Raw genomic sequence first — 16582 nt, forward strand, 5'->3', positions numbered from 1 at the left:
CTCTTGACACCGCACAGGTCTACCCAAAAGTTCAGACCATGTGACTAAGTGCACAGTCCAATCTCTTCTTAAATTCAGACAGGCTCGGTGCAGTGACCACTTCCCTGGGGAGCCTGTTCCAGTGTGCAACCACCCTCTCTGTGAAGAACCCCCTCCTGACGTCCAGCCTAAATTTCCCCTGCCTCAGCTTAACCCCGTTCCCACGGGTCCTGTCACTAGTGTTAATGGAGAAAAGGTCTCCTGCCTCTCGACACCCCCTTACGAGGAAGTTGTAGACTGTGATGAGGTCTCCCCTCAGCCTCCTCTTCTCCAGGCTGAACAGGCCCAGTGACCTCAGCCGTTCTTCGTACGTCTTCCCCTCAAGGCCTTTCACCATCTTCGTAGCCCTCCTCTGGACACTTTCCAACAGTTTCATGTCCTTTTTATACTGTGGTGCCCAGAACTGCACACAGTACTCGAGGTGAGGCCGCACCAGCGCAGAGTAGAGCGGGACAATCACCTCCCTTGACCTACTAGCGATGCCGTGCTTGATGCACCCCAGGACACGATTGGCCCTCCTGGCTGCCAGGGCACACTGCTGGCTCATATTCAACTTGCTGTCTACCACGACCCCCAGATCCCTCTCTTCTAGGCTGCTCTCCAGCGTCTCATTGCCCAGTCTGTACGTGCAGCCAGGGTTTCCCCGTCCCAGGTGCAGGACCCGGCACTTGCTCTTATTGAACTTCATGCGGTTGGTGATCGCCCAGCTCTCCAACCTGTCCAGATCCCTCTGTAAGGCCTTTACGCGCTCATTTGAGTCCACAACTCCTCCAAGTTTGGTGTCATCAGCAAACTTGCTCAAAATACCCTCTATTCCTACATCTAGATCGTTTATAAAAATATTGAAAAGTACTGGCCCTAAAATGGAGCCTTGAGGGACCCCACTGGTGACCGCCCGCCAGCCTGACGCAGCCCCATTTACCATAACCCTTTGGGCCCTGCCCGTTAGCCAATTGCTCACCCATCGTATGATGTTTTTATTTAGCTGTATGGTGGACATTTTGTCCAGTAGGATCCTATGGGAAACCATGTCAAAAGCCTTGCTGAAGTCCAAAAAAATCACATCAGCTGGTTTCCCTTGGTAAACAATAAACTATAAAAAACCTATACGTATAGAAACAAGACACATTTATGCAGGTGGATGTAAGGAGATGCTGTCCCTGTCACTTAGTCTTCAACATGGCTGGACACAAGCAAGCTCCACTCCAGATACCTGCCAATTATACAAGCCTCATACATAAGTACTTTGATGTTAGATATATTCTTCTGGGAATGTAGCTAGAGTAATGTGACTAAATATCTTCTAGACCAGAATACCCTTCTTTGGTTTGCTCAGAGGCTAGATGAACGAATGCAGGGCTCTGCACAATGTTTGGACACATTTCCAGAGATTCACAGTCAGATGACTGCTAACCCTTCTATTCTGTATGTAACTGTTTGCACCAAGCCTGTATCTGAAAAGTTTATTTTCTTTGATACTCACTGGCAATGCCACAGAGACAGGGCTAAATGTCAGGTTAAAGATCTGGCCACTCTCAACCATAAGTGCAAAAGGGAGAAAAGCTACTGTTTAGGTGTTAATGAATTATAGATGTTAATAACTGTAAATAATAGATGTCCTGTGTGAGAAGTGATCAGACCTAGTTTTTTCTTGCTCAGGATTTTCTACAAAACATCTTGTGCACATGTATGCAATGTCTGGTGATGACTAAGGAATCAAATCCCTTCAGGTTAGACTAGTGAGACTGATGACCCAAAATAACCTTTCTTTTTTATCTTGTCACACCCTTGTGACAGGCTTTGTATCATCTGTTTTTCCTCTTTCTTGCATAGCTAAGCCATAATTTCCTTAATAGAAGTTGATGGAGCCAGCTATCACATTACCAAAATGCCCACAAGACTGACATCCTAGCCTTGCTGCCAGACATGCCTCACATTGGATACATTCTTTCGGAAAACTGCTTCCCCAGCTTTTTCACCCCAGATGACCTTCTACTGTTTTATGACATAAAGTGGAGGACACAGGGAGTGAAATGTCCAAGTTATCTGTTAAACTTTTAGTGATCCTTATGCTTTATCGTGATACGGAAAAAATGGCTGTACTAATATTCAAAAGACATAATTTGTATCAAGGAGTAATTACCACAAGTCAAAAATATGCTTGATACTACTACCCTGTTTTGTTTTGTTTTTTTTAAATAGGTAGCATACAGATAAGTGCTTTTATGTATTAATGAGGGGCAGGTTTTTGTTGTAAGGAAATTCTCCTCTACAGAGAGATAATACAATTTCATTATATAAGCAATGCTTCTTACGGTATATAAGCACTGCAGCCAAGTCTGCAGTGACCATGAAATGGTAGAGTTTAGGATCCTGAGAGCAGCAAGGAGGGAGCACAGCAAGCTTGTTACCCTGGACTTTGTGAGAGCAGACTTTGCCCTGCAGGGATCTGCTTGGTAGAGTACTATGGGATAAAACCCTGGAGGGAAGAGGGGCCCAAGAAAGCTGGTTAATATTCAAGGATCACCTTCTTCAATCTCATGAGTGATGCATTCCAACAAAGACGTCAAGAAAAAATGCCAGGAGGCCTGCATTGATGAACAAGGAGCTCCTGGCCATAGTTGAGGCAGAGAAAGGAGGCCTACAGAGGGATGGGTAGCCTGGGAGGAATACAGAGAAATCATCCAAGCAGCCAGGGATCAGCTCAGGAAAGCTAAAGCCCTGTTAGACTTAAATGTGGCCAGAGACATCAAAGGCAACAAGAAAGGCTTGCAATAGGTGCATCCGTGTTTTGTAAAAGAAAGACTAGGGAAATTGCAAGCCCTCTTCAGAAGGAAATGGGAGACCTGGTTATCCAGAAGAGAAGAGAAGGCTGAGATACTCAACAGCCTTTTTTTGCCTCACTGGCAAGAGCTCTAGCCACGCTGCCCAAGTCACAGAAGGGGGCAAGCCTTTGTGATCCTCAGGAAGTTCAATAAAGCATATGGGTGGGGGAATCCCAAGCACAAATACAGGCTAAGTGGAGAATGGATTGAGAGCAACTCTGAGAAGGACTTGGGGATGTTGGTTGATGAGAAGCTTGGCGTAAACTGGCAATGTGTGCTTGCAGCCCAGAAAGCTAACCTGGGCTGCATCAAAATAAGTGAGGCCTGCAGGGTGAGGGAGGTGATTCTCCCCCTCTACTCTGCTCTTGTGAGACCCCACCAGGAGGGGTGTGCCCCCAACATAAGGAGGACATCAACATATTAGAGTCAGTCCAGAAGAGGGGCACAAAGATGATGAGAGGGCTGAAGCAGCTCTCCTATGAAGACAGGCTGAGGGCGTTGAGGTTTCTAAGCCTGGAGAAGAGAAGGCTCTGTGGAGACCTCATTGTGGTCTTCAAGTACCTAAGGTGGGCCTACAGAAAAACTAGGGAGGGACTCTTTGTCAGGGAGTGTAGTGATAGGACAAGGGGGAATGGATTTAAACTGAACGAGGGTCAATTTAGATTAGATAATAGGAAGAAATTCTTTGCTATGAGGGTGGTGAGGCACTGGCACAGGTTGCCCAGAGAAGCTGTGGATGCCCCATCCCTGAAAGTATTCAAGGCCAGGCTGGACAGGGCTTTGGGCAACCTGGTCTACTGGGATGCGACCCTGCTCATGGCAGAGGGGTTGGAACTAGATGATCTTTAAGGTGCCTTCCAACCCAAACAATTCTATGATTCTTTCATTAATAGAAAACTAAAAATAGTTTCAATATTGAAAACCAAAGGTACCGAATGATTACAAGCCACATAGCTAAAACAACTGGAAAATATACGTAACTATGATAGGGAAATGAAGCATAAAGCACTAGAGAACTATTTGGACAGGCCTACAGCAGGGCCATCTTCCTTTGTCACATTCCTTCTTGCCCGCTATGACAGCCCTGAGATGCAGTACTCACGGGAGTATGTGGCAGTAGTACCCTCCTGTGTTCTCTGGAAGTTTTCTCTGTCAGTTCCGGGAGTAAGAGACAGGGACCGAGTTTCTGAATCTGGGGAATTAGTTCTGGTGTCCATATCCCCTTTCAGAATAAGCCAACTGGTCTTTAGCTGAAATGAATAAAAAACAATTAAATCAGCCAAGATTTAACATCCAAATGCATGTCCTACTTCACCAGCCTGGGAAGTCTTGCTAACTTGCATGTTTATACTCAGTACAGTCTGTACCAACATTTATCAAATTATAGAAATTGACTATATAACAGGATTCCACATCAGATGTCACAGCTACTGAAAACTTTTAACTTTCATCTGGGCTGAGGATAATTTCTCTGTTGCATAAGTTGTCCACTATGCCCCACTTTAGAAGATGTGCTATGTCACGTTCTTACAACTAACCAGTTATGACGTTTTTCTTGTATGTTAACACACACCCTAAGCAAAGGTCCAACAGCCTTAGCTGAATCACCAGTGTATGTATTGAGACTGAGTAAAAATCCACAAACTTATTGTTGCTAATCTTAATATCCTTATTTATTTCTTTACTGAAAAATGTAAATTCTAAACACTCTGGGTGAGACATTATGCTTAATAAATATTCCTGAAACTGTCTTTTGTAAAGACCTAAAATCAGTAATGCTTATTTCAGTTATATAAAAGAATACCTTTAAACATAACCAGGTTTTATAGAACAGTTCCCTCAAGAAACTCAAGTAAACTACCACCTGTTGTTCTTTCTGGTCATTACCTTCTTACTGTCCTGATCCAAACTTCCATCCTCCCCTTCTGATCTTCTTGATGCTGGAAGATTAAAGTTAATTTTAAAAATTGAAAGAGATTACTTTTTGTTTTCTGTTTTGGCTGTGTTAATGTTCTAAATATTCTCAAAAGGGGAAAAAACAATCCATAATGAATCTGAAGTTGGGCAGATAATTGGATGCGTAGCACTACGGTGTCACAGAACTAAACGTTTGGAAAAGATTATGTTAATACTAATTCTGTAGACATACAGTAAATGTAGAAAAACTAATCCTGATGGATTTTTAAACTATCTTCTAGGAAGAAGCTACTTCAGTGGAATGACAGGTGGTTAAAAAAAATACATCATAACTTAGGGACAGATCTATATAGTCACTGCACCAAGGAGCAAGTCATTTGCAAGCAAATCTCCATTATTCTTTGTTACCATGATCATGAAAGAACATATGTTTATATAGCTATATGGTGGTCTTGCACATTTGTGCCTCCTACGTTCTTCAGCATGTTAGGCAATGATGGCAAACAAGATAGGTACAAATTTAGTATTACCTCTTGATGATACCTGCAAGACAGGCTGTGTCAGTACAAGTGAGAGTGAAGGTAAGGTAAGGTGAGGTAGGTAAGGGCCAGGCGGTCCTGACCTTCACATAGCTGCACTCATCATTTCTTAGATAAAGTAAAAGAGGACTCTCAAATTCACAGGATAACTCAATTTTTTAAATATATTGCTCTCTGTAATAATTTACTATCAAGAAATATTTATCTCTTGTTATATTATTCTGTAACCTGCCAACTTCCTGAGAAGAAAAAATGAAAATTGAAAACCTACAAGATAGTCACTGAATAGTTCCCAACCATTAAATATATTTTTCCTGGTATTCTCTACTAGAGTTCTGTATCAGAGACTGATTTATAACTCAGACAGAATTTTACAGAAATATTTTGTGCCAAATTTCATGCCATTTCAGATTACTTCCAAAAATCTGAATCTTTCTTGCCCTTGTATCACTCTATGTTGTGGGGAGAGTTTTAATGGTATAAAACTGGAGCAGTGCAATGTCTTAGTATAATTTTAAACCCATTTTAAATCCATTTTAAATTCCCTTATAACAAGGGAATTGTCTGCAATATCTGAGTACAAGAGCAACAGAAGAATTCCATGCACAACGAGGCAGCCAGAAGAATATATTTATTAACAATACAAGTAGCATGAGAATACAAAAGTTAAGGAACAGATTAGATTGCTCAGAGACAGAGGTGAAGAGGAGATCAAGTTGCACCCTTAAAAGTCTGCAACACTCCCAGCTAGCTGGGAACAACTTTGCCCTCTCCAGTTCCCCAGCCAGCATGTTTGCAGAGGATCTGCCCTGCATCTAAACAACATAGTCAAAAGGCCACTACATTATCATTTCAGTGCTCTTCTGTTTCATTTTCTGGTGCCATTACACAGGTTGCATCTAGGCCTTAACTGGTTTTGTCAAGATAGTGATACTTGAAAAATTAAAAAATTTTACTTGTCATTTTGGAAATACCCATGTGAAAATATTTCAATGCTTTTTTTTTTTTTTTTTTCCCTCTCAATATAATTAAACAAAAAAACAACATTATGAAAAAAACTCTGTTTTCACAATTAGCTAATGGCATTCTGACCATGGCATTTTTCTGATATGGCAAGCTGTTTCTTTGAGAAAGAAATAATAGCAATTTGAACATAGCTTGTTGATTCATTAACAATGTGAAAGATGAAAAATTGAAGTGCCTACATTGCAAGAAGTTCTTGGACCTGATTTACTGGTATTTTGGGAGCATACCGTAAATCTCCAGTCAGCAAGCTGTTCCAGGTTATATGGATGGATCTCTTTCACACTCAAGAGAAATCCATGCAGAGAATTTGATGCATGTTTGCAAATTGATTTTGTTTCAAGACACTGATGCTTTTAAAGAATAAAAAATACATATATATTTTTTTTAAAAAGTGATATCCAAAGTGTTATTCAGAAATTCCAAACATCACATGCGATCGTCAAAATAGTTAAACACCCAAGTTTTACACAGAGGTCCAGAGGAGTCCAATGAAAATCAAAAGAGGCCTGCAAAGCTTGCCCCTCCCAAGTTCCTGACATTACTGGCAGATAAATCCAAGTGGCCTGAATTTCATCAGTATTGAGAACTAGCTTCTCCAATACAAGGGATACTTGGTTCTGTTGTGAACCCTGATGTGAACTACACCTTTCACTTAGATCAGTGCTAGCATTGCCGCAGAACAAACTTTTTTTTTTTTTTAACTTTGTATTATGTTCAAATGTTGTTGAAATATCAATGCACAAAATAAACAAATAAATAAATAAAGACCATTCAGGCTCCAGCATGCTTTGATTTCTGACCCGATTTCAGACCTCTCAGCCTGACCAGCCTTGTATGAACCATTCTTCCACAAGCTTTTTTTTTTTTTTTTTTCATTCTGCATTTAAGTGTTTATAATAGAAACACAGAAGCTGTAGCTATAGCAAATCTGTTGGGCACTGCTGTAACTGAAACCTCCCAAAGACAAATGTTTTGGAAGAGCTTCTTGCACTTTTTGTTTTAAAGAACATTTTTGTGCTTGTTTGTTCAAACTTGGTCTTTTCAGCGAAGGAATGTTCTCTGGCTCCCTTTCAGCATGCATTAGTTCAGTGTCCCTTTAGCTTGAGGAGTTGAATCATCAGTTGCTCATGTGTTCATGCTTTAGTAGAAAGATTTATAGAACTTCTGCTGGGAGTTCTTCCAGAACAAAAGGTAAATGCTACTTTTTTTTTTTTTTTTTTTTTTTTAAATGCAAGGAAAGTTCATTAATCCATTTTGTTTGTTTTTGAATTATAGTAAATTAAGTTTTGCTTCTCAGCAGAAACACAACTAGCACATATTTTCAACACATCTGCAATCCACACACTTAGAATATCTATAGTATGTAAAAGAAGTTTAAAGTATAGATCCTCTTAATGTATAGAGTTTGCTGACTAGATAATTTCACTTTCCACTTCAGTGATTACTAGGAACAACTCCATTAAAGTTAGTGGACATACAGCAGTGCAAAATTGACAAAATCCAGACTTCAACTGCATATCCAACTAACTGAAAACTGATATAAAAAGCCCTGTCCTGAAAGAAAAAAAAAAAAAAGCAAAAAAAAAAAGCTGTTCATTATAATCTTCTTTGCAAACCAAAAGTATCAGTAAAATTAAATGACACAGCCAGAATGCAAGAGCCATATCATCAGGTTGTGTAAATCGCTGAAGCTATGTTGATTTATATCAGAACAAGTTCTGACACTTATTTTGTAACTTTGCATTTGCTCTTTCCAAACACCACTGTAATATTCAACTTTTTCCTTTGTCAGTATTTTTTTTTTGCCCAGCTTTAGTACTTAACACTAATGATTTGTGCATCTAAAGAGAAGAAAGAATTGGACAACTTGGGCAGCCTCTAAATTTTGTGGATGACACTAAATCAAGCACTACATCAAACAGATATTATCTTTTACCTTTGGAGGAAGCATTAGTTTGACCAAGATTAGGATAATGTGAGCAGAAAAAGTCTATCTAAAGTGCACTGAAACATCAGCAAGTCTGACTTTGCTCAAAACCAGAGCAACCACAGAGGTTATCTAAATATTAATGATTTGAATGTGCAGTTACTTGAGCATGAAGCACTTCAGTTACAGTGAATGTACACAGGGTGTTTCACCCAGCTGGGACATAACATTTGTCAATTTTGTTTCTACTAATACTGTATTGGATACAAACCAGAAGGTTAACCAAAACAGAAGTGTTGTTTTCCATGAAAGGTAGTATAAAAATTTTAACTACATAAAAATATTATTCTTTTCACTATGCTTATTGAGCATTTTAAAACAGCTAAAGCCCTCTGTTACCGCAACAGGAAAGTATTTAAAATGTATTATCCTTATTCTGATCATGAAGACAGTGATAAATCTGCAGTTTCCTAACCTTTCACTCATGGAAAGCTATCAACTATCAGTTAAAGTATGTAAAAACACATATGCATGGTTTTCTCATTCTTGTATGCAAAGTGGGAAGTCACCTCTGTGCAGAAAGTGTTGCAGGAGTTAGTAAAATGGGAGAAGTTGCTCCAACAGAGACCTGTCCTTGCCATTAAGAGTGATATAGCTATCTGTATTGCTTTCATCCCCTAAGTGCCTTAGGTACGGTTCGCAGTGTGATGAACATCCACTTCATTCTCTCACATCTTTCCAAGCACGGGGGTAAATCATGGCTTTTGTTTTAGGGCAGATTCATATCATGCATTTCATTTTTATTTTTGCCTTTTTGTCTTTTGAGTACAGTAGCACCCCACTCATGATTCTTTTAAACAGAAATGTACTTCTGCACTTCTCAGGCATTCTATAACAGCATATGCCTTATATATTTGCTTCCAAAGATTAATAATGGAATTTAGCTCAGAAAAATGAATTCTGAATTACTAAGCCTGTATTATGAACAAAGATAATTGTCAAACATCACTGAGAACCCAAGTAGACACTGACACAGAGAAATTACAGTGATGGTAATAAGTGAAATATACAATAAAAATAATAATGGAAGAATGCAGACCTTATAATCCTGTATTTTTTTAATATTTACTAGAGTATCAATGCAGATCCTCAGTGGCATAAAGCATCATATATTTATTTCCATGGTTTGGAAACTCAGACAGCAACCTTGTTGCTTTGTCTATCAAATGGTTTCCAATCGTATCTTGCCAATGTTATCAGATACTGAATTTGTTTCTAACTGCCATGGTGTGATTACATTAGATCCCAATATTATACAGCTTGAAGAACTTGCAGATGAGAAGTAGGTATTTCAATTAGGTGTTGGACTCAATGATCCTTGTGGGCCAATTCCAGCTCAGGCTATTCTATGATTCTATAATATACACCAGTTAATAATATATATATATATATATATTTTTTTTTTCCCTCCAGCAATATAGAAGAGTTATTTACCAAAACTGGATATTCAAAGGCATGGTGTGAAAACAGGAGATCAATTTCCTATGTTTACACATTTTATACCATTATGTAAATAAGAAAACTGCTTTTAATATCTGCTCTAAATTACCAATACAAGTCAAAATATCTTTTTTGCAATAGAGAAAAGCAGACTGTACCATGCTGTTTGTAGATAGGAGGTTTCCTATAGATGTTATCTTTTACGCCAGTGTCTGAGGAAGAGGAAAGAGAAAGGAAAGAATAAAAGAGTAAGCAAGCAGTTCAGACTGTGCTGCTCTTGTCTCCTCTCAACAACACTAAAATGCAAACACTTGAGCAAAGACTGCTGATTATTTCATCGGTTTGTCATTCAGTTCTTATTACAAGAGAATGCAGCCTTACCCATCAACTTTATTTAAAACAGTGCCTACGCCTACCTAAATAGCATAATCCACTCTTAAGTCCCTCAAAATGTTTTCAGATATCTTGAGTGCTGCATTACCAATTTATATAGACAACAAAGAAACTGCATATACTCGTCATTATTTAAAATAAAATTAATATAATGGTAGAACAGACTACTATAAAACAGTCAAACTTGAAAAGGGACTGTTTCTCCATTAATTAGAAAGACAGATATATGGTCAGATATAGATGTTTATACTGGCAATGCCTAATATTCTAATATGAAATTCTATAGCTTGTCTACATATTGAAATGTATAGTTGGCCTTTCAGGAATTTTTGGAAAGCCCCCAAAACCACAGTCCAATGTTCCCATATCGTGCTGTAGAGATGTCAGATGTTACTTAGACCTACCGACCTGAGCAAATACAATTCCTAAGTACAGTGTGTTCATAGAAACACTAATCCCAGAAGCTAAACATAATTAAACAAAGTATACCATTGAGCTTAGCAGTCGGTGTGCTTAGCAGTCAAAAGCTAAGCAGTGTGAATATAAATGTAGTATGCTTGTAACTGAATGCAAACTTGAAAACAGCATAGTATGTATGCAAAGACACAGCCTCTGTGAGCTTCATGGAGGCCCAAAGTCTTTCACCAGTTTTCAAAGTCTGTATTTATGTGACTCTCTAGTTCAGAAAGTGAATGGATAAAGAAAAAAAGTAAAACCAAAAACCCCTGCAGCTAGGCTTCATAACATTTGCCATCATCTAATGCAAATTTTTATACCTAAGCACACAGTACTAACTCCTTTATTTATGAGACAGTTTACAGATTTTCACTCAGTAATTTTCTTCTTTTGAAGCTCTAAATTCACAAATTAATAGGAAAACAAACAAACAAACAACATTGAGAAGAGAATAAACAGGTGTCAGCAATTGAAGATCAAACACTAAGCAGTGAATGCCTACCTGGAATATGGAAATGTCTAGGAGCCTGCTGATAGACAGAAGATGAAGATTTGCTGTCTGAGTACATGGATAAGCTTGGAGTGCTCCGACCACTTTCACTGCCTCCAAGGGGAAGAGCAAAGAAAGCAGATAAAAGAAAAAAATGGAAGGCAAAGTAGAGTATTTCAAGCATAAAAGCTTGTTCAGAATGACTTGTTAATCCAACAGTTTTAAATAACTGGGAAACCATTTTCAACACAGTGAATTGGCTCAATCAACAAACATCTCATCAACAATTAATATCTGATAGATAATATCACATTAAAATGCAGTCTTGCATCCTCTCTTTGAAACTAAAGCTCCTCTTTTAAAAACACCATAATGAACAAAATAAAAGGATGAGTGCATCCACAGTCTTGTAGTATGTTTTGCATAGTTAAGTGAATAACCTATCAATCAAGATTTTGAAAAGTTTAATGCTATGGCTCATAGCCTGCCCTTAAAACTAGTAATAAATTATTCAGTACTGTTTAAAATATCTCAAAGCAGGACTAGACCAAAAAACAGATGTTACAGTTAAGTCAAATGCTCCTACATGTATCAATTACAAAACTAGATGTTGATTTTTTTTTAAATTGCAAACATTCCTCACAGATAACATGCCACAGCATTTTATATTTATTCAAAGTTGGATTAACAAGTCATAGATCTATAATGCCATAGTCACTTGACAAAATTTGAAGACATATATAACATTGATTGGTATCCATTTTTCCACTTGTTTTGTCAAATACTCATTAAGTACCATTAATTTCCTCTTAGTTTATTTCCCCGAAGCACACTCTATGGCATTATAGTGCAGCTTGGCAAACAAAAAAGTAAAGCTCTACTTTTTTGGGACTTGTAAAATCCAATTAATTTATAGCACTTTTAAGCAACTGGAAGCCAAACATGACATTTATTCTAACATAAAAGGGCTGTTAATTTACTGTTATTATTTTAGTTCATATGGAGCACAAAATTAATGGATAGTAATAATGAAATTATAGCAAGATTTTTTGGGGAAAGGAAGTGCAGCAGTTCAGAGCGTTAGATCTATAACTGAGATCTGCCTACAGGGATTGGAAGTTTTATAACTATAAAACCACTGGATTGCCATAACTATCAAGGCTATGCCCACGGAGGGCATATCCACTGAACCCTTCCCAGATCTCTGTTGACTTGATGTATGATCGATGGTCTGTAACCAAACACGGCCTGGACATGCACCACTGAAATCAATAGGGTAGTGCTACTGAGTTCAATGGGAGCAGAAGCAGGCCAGATGAAATCATGATGATACACTAAGTTATCCATTCTAAATTTTGTCTCTGTTATTTTCACATTTGGTGAAAAACTAAAATTGAAAACTATTTGGCTGTTAACACTGCACACTCAAGAACAGTGATTTCCTGTTGGAATAATGCCATGAAGTTGATCTGGAGCAACTCTCTTATGAAGAAAGTCTGAGAGAGCTGGGTCTGCTTCATTCAGAGGCTGGTTCAGCAGTCAAACAGGTTGCCCAGAGAAGTTCTGAATGCCCCATCCTTGGAGGTATTCATGGCAGGCTGGATGTGGCTTTGGGCAACCTGGGCCAGTGGGTGGCGTCTCTGTACATGAAAGAGGGGATGGAACCAGATGGTCTTTAAGGTCCCTTCCAACCCAAACCATTCCATGATTCTATGAAAATACAACTAGAACAGGTGAGAAATTGAAATTACAACTGTGGGTGGTGGTGGTGGCCTATGGTCTTTCCAAAAAGGAAGGGAAGAATTACAGAATTACTAAAAATCTGTTACACCACAATCAGTTTGTAGTCAAGTTGTCTTCAGACAAGGAACCAGACGGTTATTCAATTTCTTGATTCCCACTTTGCTCTTTGAAGGAAAGCAGTGGTGACAGGTTTTCACTATGCATTTATTAATTCCTTCTTTCTTTGCTGCTGGCTTCTGAGATGCTTGGCCATCCCTACTAAGCAGAAGAAGCCTCAATTTCACTCCAAATTTGAATGCAAAGAGCAGTGGTGGCTACTTACTTAAAGTAAATTTCCTGACAACTCCAACAACCTTAAAAATCTTCTAATGTCATTCATCCCAAAGTGATGTGATTGGAATTCCAAAGTGATTGGAATTTATTAATTTAAAAAGAAAGGGAAAGTTTTCAAGTGATTTTCACAGTGTATTTATTCGTCATTTACTTAAAAATTAGCATGTTATTAAAAGCATACATGTATTAATATATAACCTACATGAAAAAACACTTCAGTGAACCCCAGTGACCCGCAGGTGCTGGCATTATACACCCATAGAGTCATTATTCTGGGATAGGGTGTCAGTAGCATATTCGGGGAGCCAGGAGGAAGCATTAATTAGGATGAATAAACTTGCAAGAAAACAGGAAGCAAGAACAAGTACCAGAAAACAACAAATCGCAAACTTCTCTGTGTAAGCATCACCTGAAAGGAGCATTTAGCAGAGCCATCACCTCTAATTTGCTTGAAAGGGAAGAATTATGGATGGAATGGGGGAAAAGTTTCTACTGGCAGCCCACTCATTCAAGTTGATGTATATTTAAAATATATTTAATATTCTGCCACTGATTTCGACAAACACAAAAGAATAGTTGCATTTCACATTACGCATATGAAAATAAGTATTTAATAATAAAGCAAAGTGGAGATATATGTAGGAAGTCCACATGTTGAAACTCCAGACACTCTTTTAATCTAGCCTATAATGAGTCTCTAAAATAAGACTCTGCCAAGAATTTGTCTCTTTCAAGGTTTGCCTTGTACACACTGAAGAACTTCAAGTAAGGTCCCTGAGAAAATAAAACTACTGGACAGAGCAACTTTTCAAACTCTTGGTTTTGTCTTCTGCCACAAGCAGCTGCAGGATGTGATCTGATCTACTGGTCACTGTAGAGTGAAAAACCAGAATCACAAACTCTTCCCTGGATTTTGTTTAACTTGGAAAGAATCTGGAAAAGTTTACTTTGAACTTCAGCATCAACCACAAAACCCTTCTTGTGTCTTTTGGCTGTGGAGAGGATAGGCTGCTCCTTTAACCTTGTGTATTTTTGTAGACAACTGACCAGAGCTCAAACCATGCTCCCTTTTTCATAGTGCTTAAGGGACTGTCAGGAAAAGTGCAATATTGCTTATACCTCCTTCCTTGTTGGCTTTTATCTTATTTGGTAGGATGAGAAATTTGATAACATGTTACATTAAGTGCTGTCTAAGTTTCCTGACTTGTGTTTGAACAACAAGCAGATACCACTGGCCAAATAAAGATGTCAAAGATTACCCCTGAAACTGGATCCTTCAACATCTATTGGCACATGGTGCATTAAGCTAGACAAAGTTTTTTGAAGTCTGATTACGAACTCTCTCCAAGTATTCAAAGCCAAATAAATGGGCTTTGGAAGCTGTGTTCCTACACTAGAAAGGCAAGATGCTTTCCACTGTGTTTCAAGCAAGCGTTTTTTCACTGGGGCTTAAGCACTGACTTTATGTTCCCTGACTCAATGCTCAATGACTCCATCAACTCAAGAGGAAGAGTTGTACCAAGCATAGGTACTCTGGAGATCACATACTATGATTCTGAAGGGCATGAACTGTGATGCTTTCTTGATGCAAGACTGTTACAGAATTTATCTTGATGATATTTTGAAGACAAAAATTCTTAAAAAGGGGAAAAAAAAAAACAAAAACAAAAAAACCCCACTACAAGTAATTTATCTGCATGACAAAGAGCAGCTCATCCTATTACTCTTCATGGAAGCTAGACTACTTCTACAGGAAGTGTACTGAAGAAAGAAGAGAAACTCGGTTATTTCTGTTGGAAAAATGATGAACCATGTAGCTTTTGGGAAGAACATGATACAAACTCAGTGAAATCAAAAGGAATATTTTGGCAGGTTTTATTTTTTCTTAAGGTAGTAAAAATTCTGTGAGCCAGAAGTTTAAAGAAATATTTTTATCATGATTGTGGACAGCTAGTTTTACAAAGATTAGTTCTATTATTACTAACTAGTGTATTATTTTCTGGATTTAATCAAAGCTTATTTATTTATTTGTTTATTTTAAAAAATAGTTTGATTTCACTTTTTAAAAGTTGAAATGGCAACAATAACCTTGGTCTGTATATGAAGCACAGAGTCCTACAACTCTATTCTTTCCACACTAACCACTTTGAAAAGAAAAAAAAAACAAAAGTACAGCAACACCCTCAAAAGACTTATCCAGATAAGGAAAAAAATGCAGTCTTCAACTTAGAGAAAAGAATTCACAGAACTTGAAGAGGATAGGGCAAATCTTTTGACTCCTTTCAGGCTGAGACATTAACTCAGTGTAAAGCAGTAGTTAATCCATACAACCTCTGCAGGGCTCAGAACTACCTATAAAGAAGAATTATAAACATGCTTGCCTGCCTCGTAGGAGTGCTAAAAAGCATTATAAATTACTGCTTGCAAGATATTTTAGCTTCATGATAAAAAGTGTTGCAGAATTGCAAAATATTATAATTTTGATCACTCTACTAATAAATGTATGGGCAAAAACAGCTGCCACTTAAGGATTTCTTCCTCCAAACATCAGCAATAAGTAATTGCTGCTGCTCTGAGCAACAGCAGGTAGCATTGAACAGAAACTCATTTTAGCAAGAGTGCTGCTAAGCAACTGCAAGCCTTTGAATAAGAGCTTTCTGTGCAGTGAAATCAGGCAATGCAGCACAGTGATGAGCTTTTCTTACTCAGTAGATCAGGTTGGATAATATTGTCCAAGTTTAGAGGATATAGAAAAAAAATGTTCAGGCAGTGTTTCAGGTGTGTCAGCCTTCCATGAATTGCAGGTGGGTGGGTGTGTTTGTGGATGGGGGAAGAAGCTTTGTAGGTAGACTTTAAAATGACAATTGGTTTAATCTCATAAGCTTTTTCTTCCAGAATTTTCTCTTAAGGATCACATTTGCAGCACTTAAGTCTAATTCTGTTCCTATTTGTGTTCATGAAATTCATCTGACTTTGAACAGAACTGTTTATGGATACATTAGAGACTAATCAAGATGCATTAGTTATTTTTTCCAAAGGCAATGAGCATCTGCAATTCATTTGAGTTTGTATGTCAGATCTATTTGTAAATCTGGTTCCTGCAGAGGGTCACTTCCTTTTCTGTAAAGGTTACAGTGACAAGAACAGTTTCCCTTTACTAAATAAAATGGTACATAAGAGCTGGGGAACAGGCACTGAAAATGTTTGCCATTCAAATCTCCTCCACATTCTTGTTGTTCCTGGAGAAGACAGAATCAGGGGAAGACACGTGGTAATTGAATGTCTTCTCTTTCTTCTGTTTAAGTAGCTAGCTAAAAGAACAGCATTTGCCTGAAAGGCTTACAGGTATTCCTCATTACTGTCTCCTGTCTGCAACATGGAGTTCATTAGCAGT

The 16582-nt window shown here is 38.2% G+C and overlaps 1 protein-coding gene across 12 annotated transcripts in view; it reads right to left on the reverse strand.

Annotated features, from left to right (window-relative positions):
- ABLIM2 (actin binding LIM protein family member 2) overlaps positions 1 to 16582 on the reverse strand; it is a 146425-nt gene that overhangs the window by 21338 nt on the left and 108505 nt on the right. For 9 of the 12 annotated variants that reach the window (XM_032186636.1, XM_032186629.1, XM_032186628.1 and 6 more), the window contains 4 exons: positions 11125 to 11226; positions 9932 to 9985; positions 4752 to 4804; positions 3967 to 4114 (listed from right to left, as the gene is read on the reverse strand). In XM_032186636.1, coding sequence (XP_032042527.1) covers positions 3967 to 4114; positions 4752 to 4804; positions 9932 to 9985; positions 11125 to 11226 — 357 coding nt within the window. The remainder of the gene's footprint in view (positions 1 to 3966; positions 4115 to 4751; positions 4805 to 9931; positions 9986 to 11124; positions 11227 to 16582) is intronic. The other 3 variants (XM_032186639.1, XM_032186638.1, XM_032186637.1) reach the window with 2 other exon arrangements.

This window comes from Aythya fuligula, chromosome 4 (genome assembly GCF_009819795.1).
Source record: "Aythya fuligula isolate bAytFul2 chromosome 4, bAytFul2.pri, whole genome shotgun sequence".
In the NCBI taxonomy this organism is placed as follows: domain Eukaryota; kingdom Metazoa; phylum Chordata; class Aves; order Anseriformes; family Anatidae; genus Aythya; species Aythya fuligula.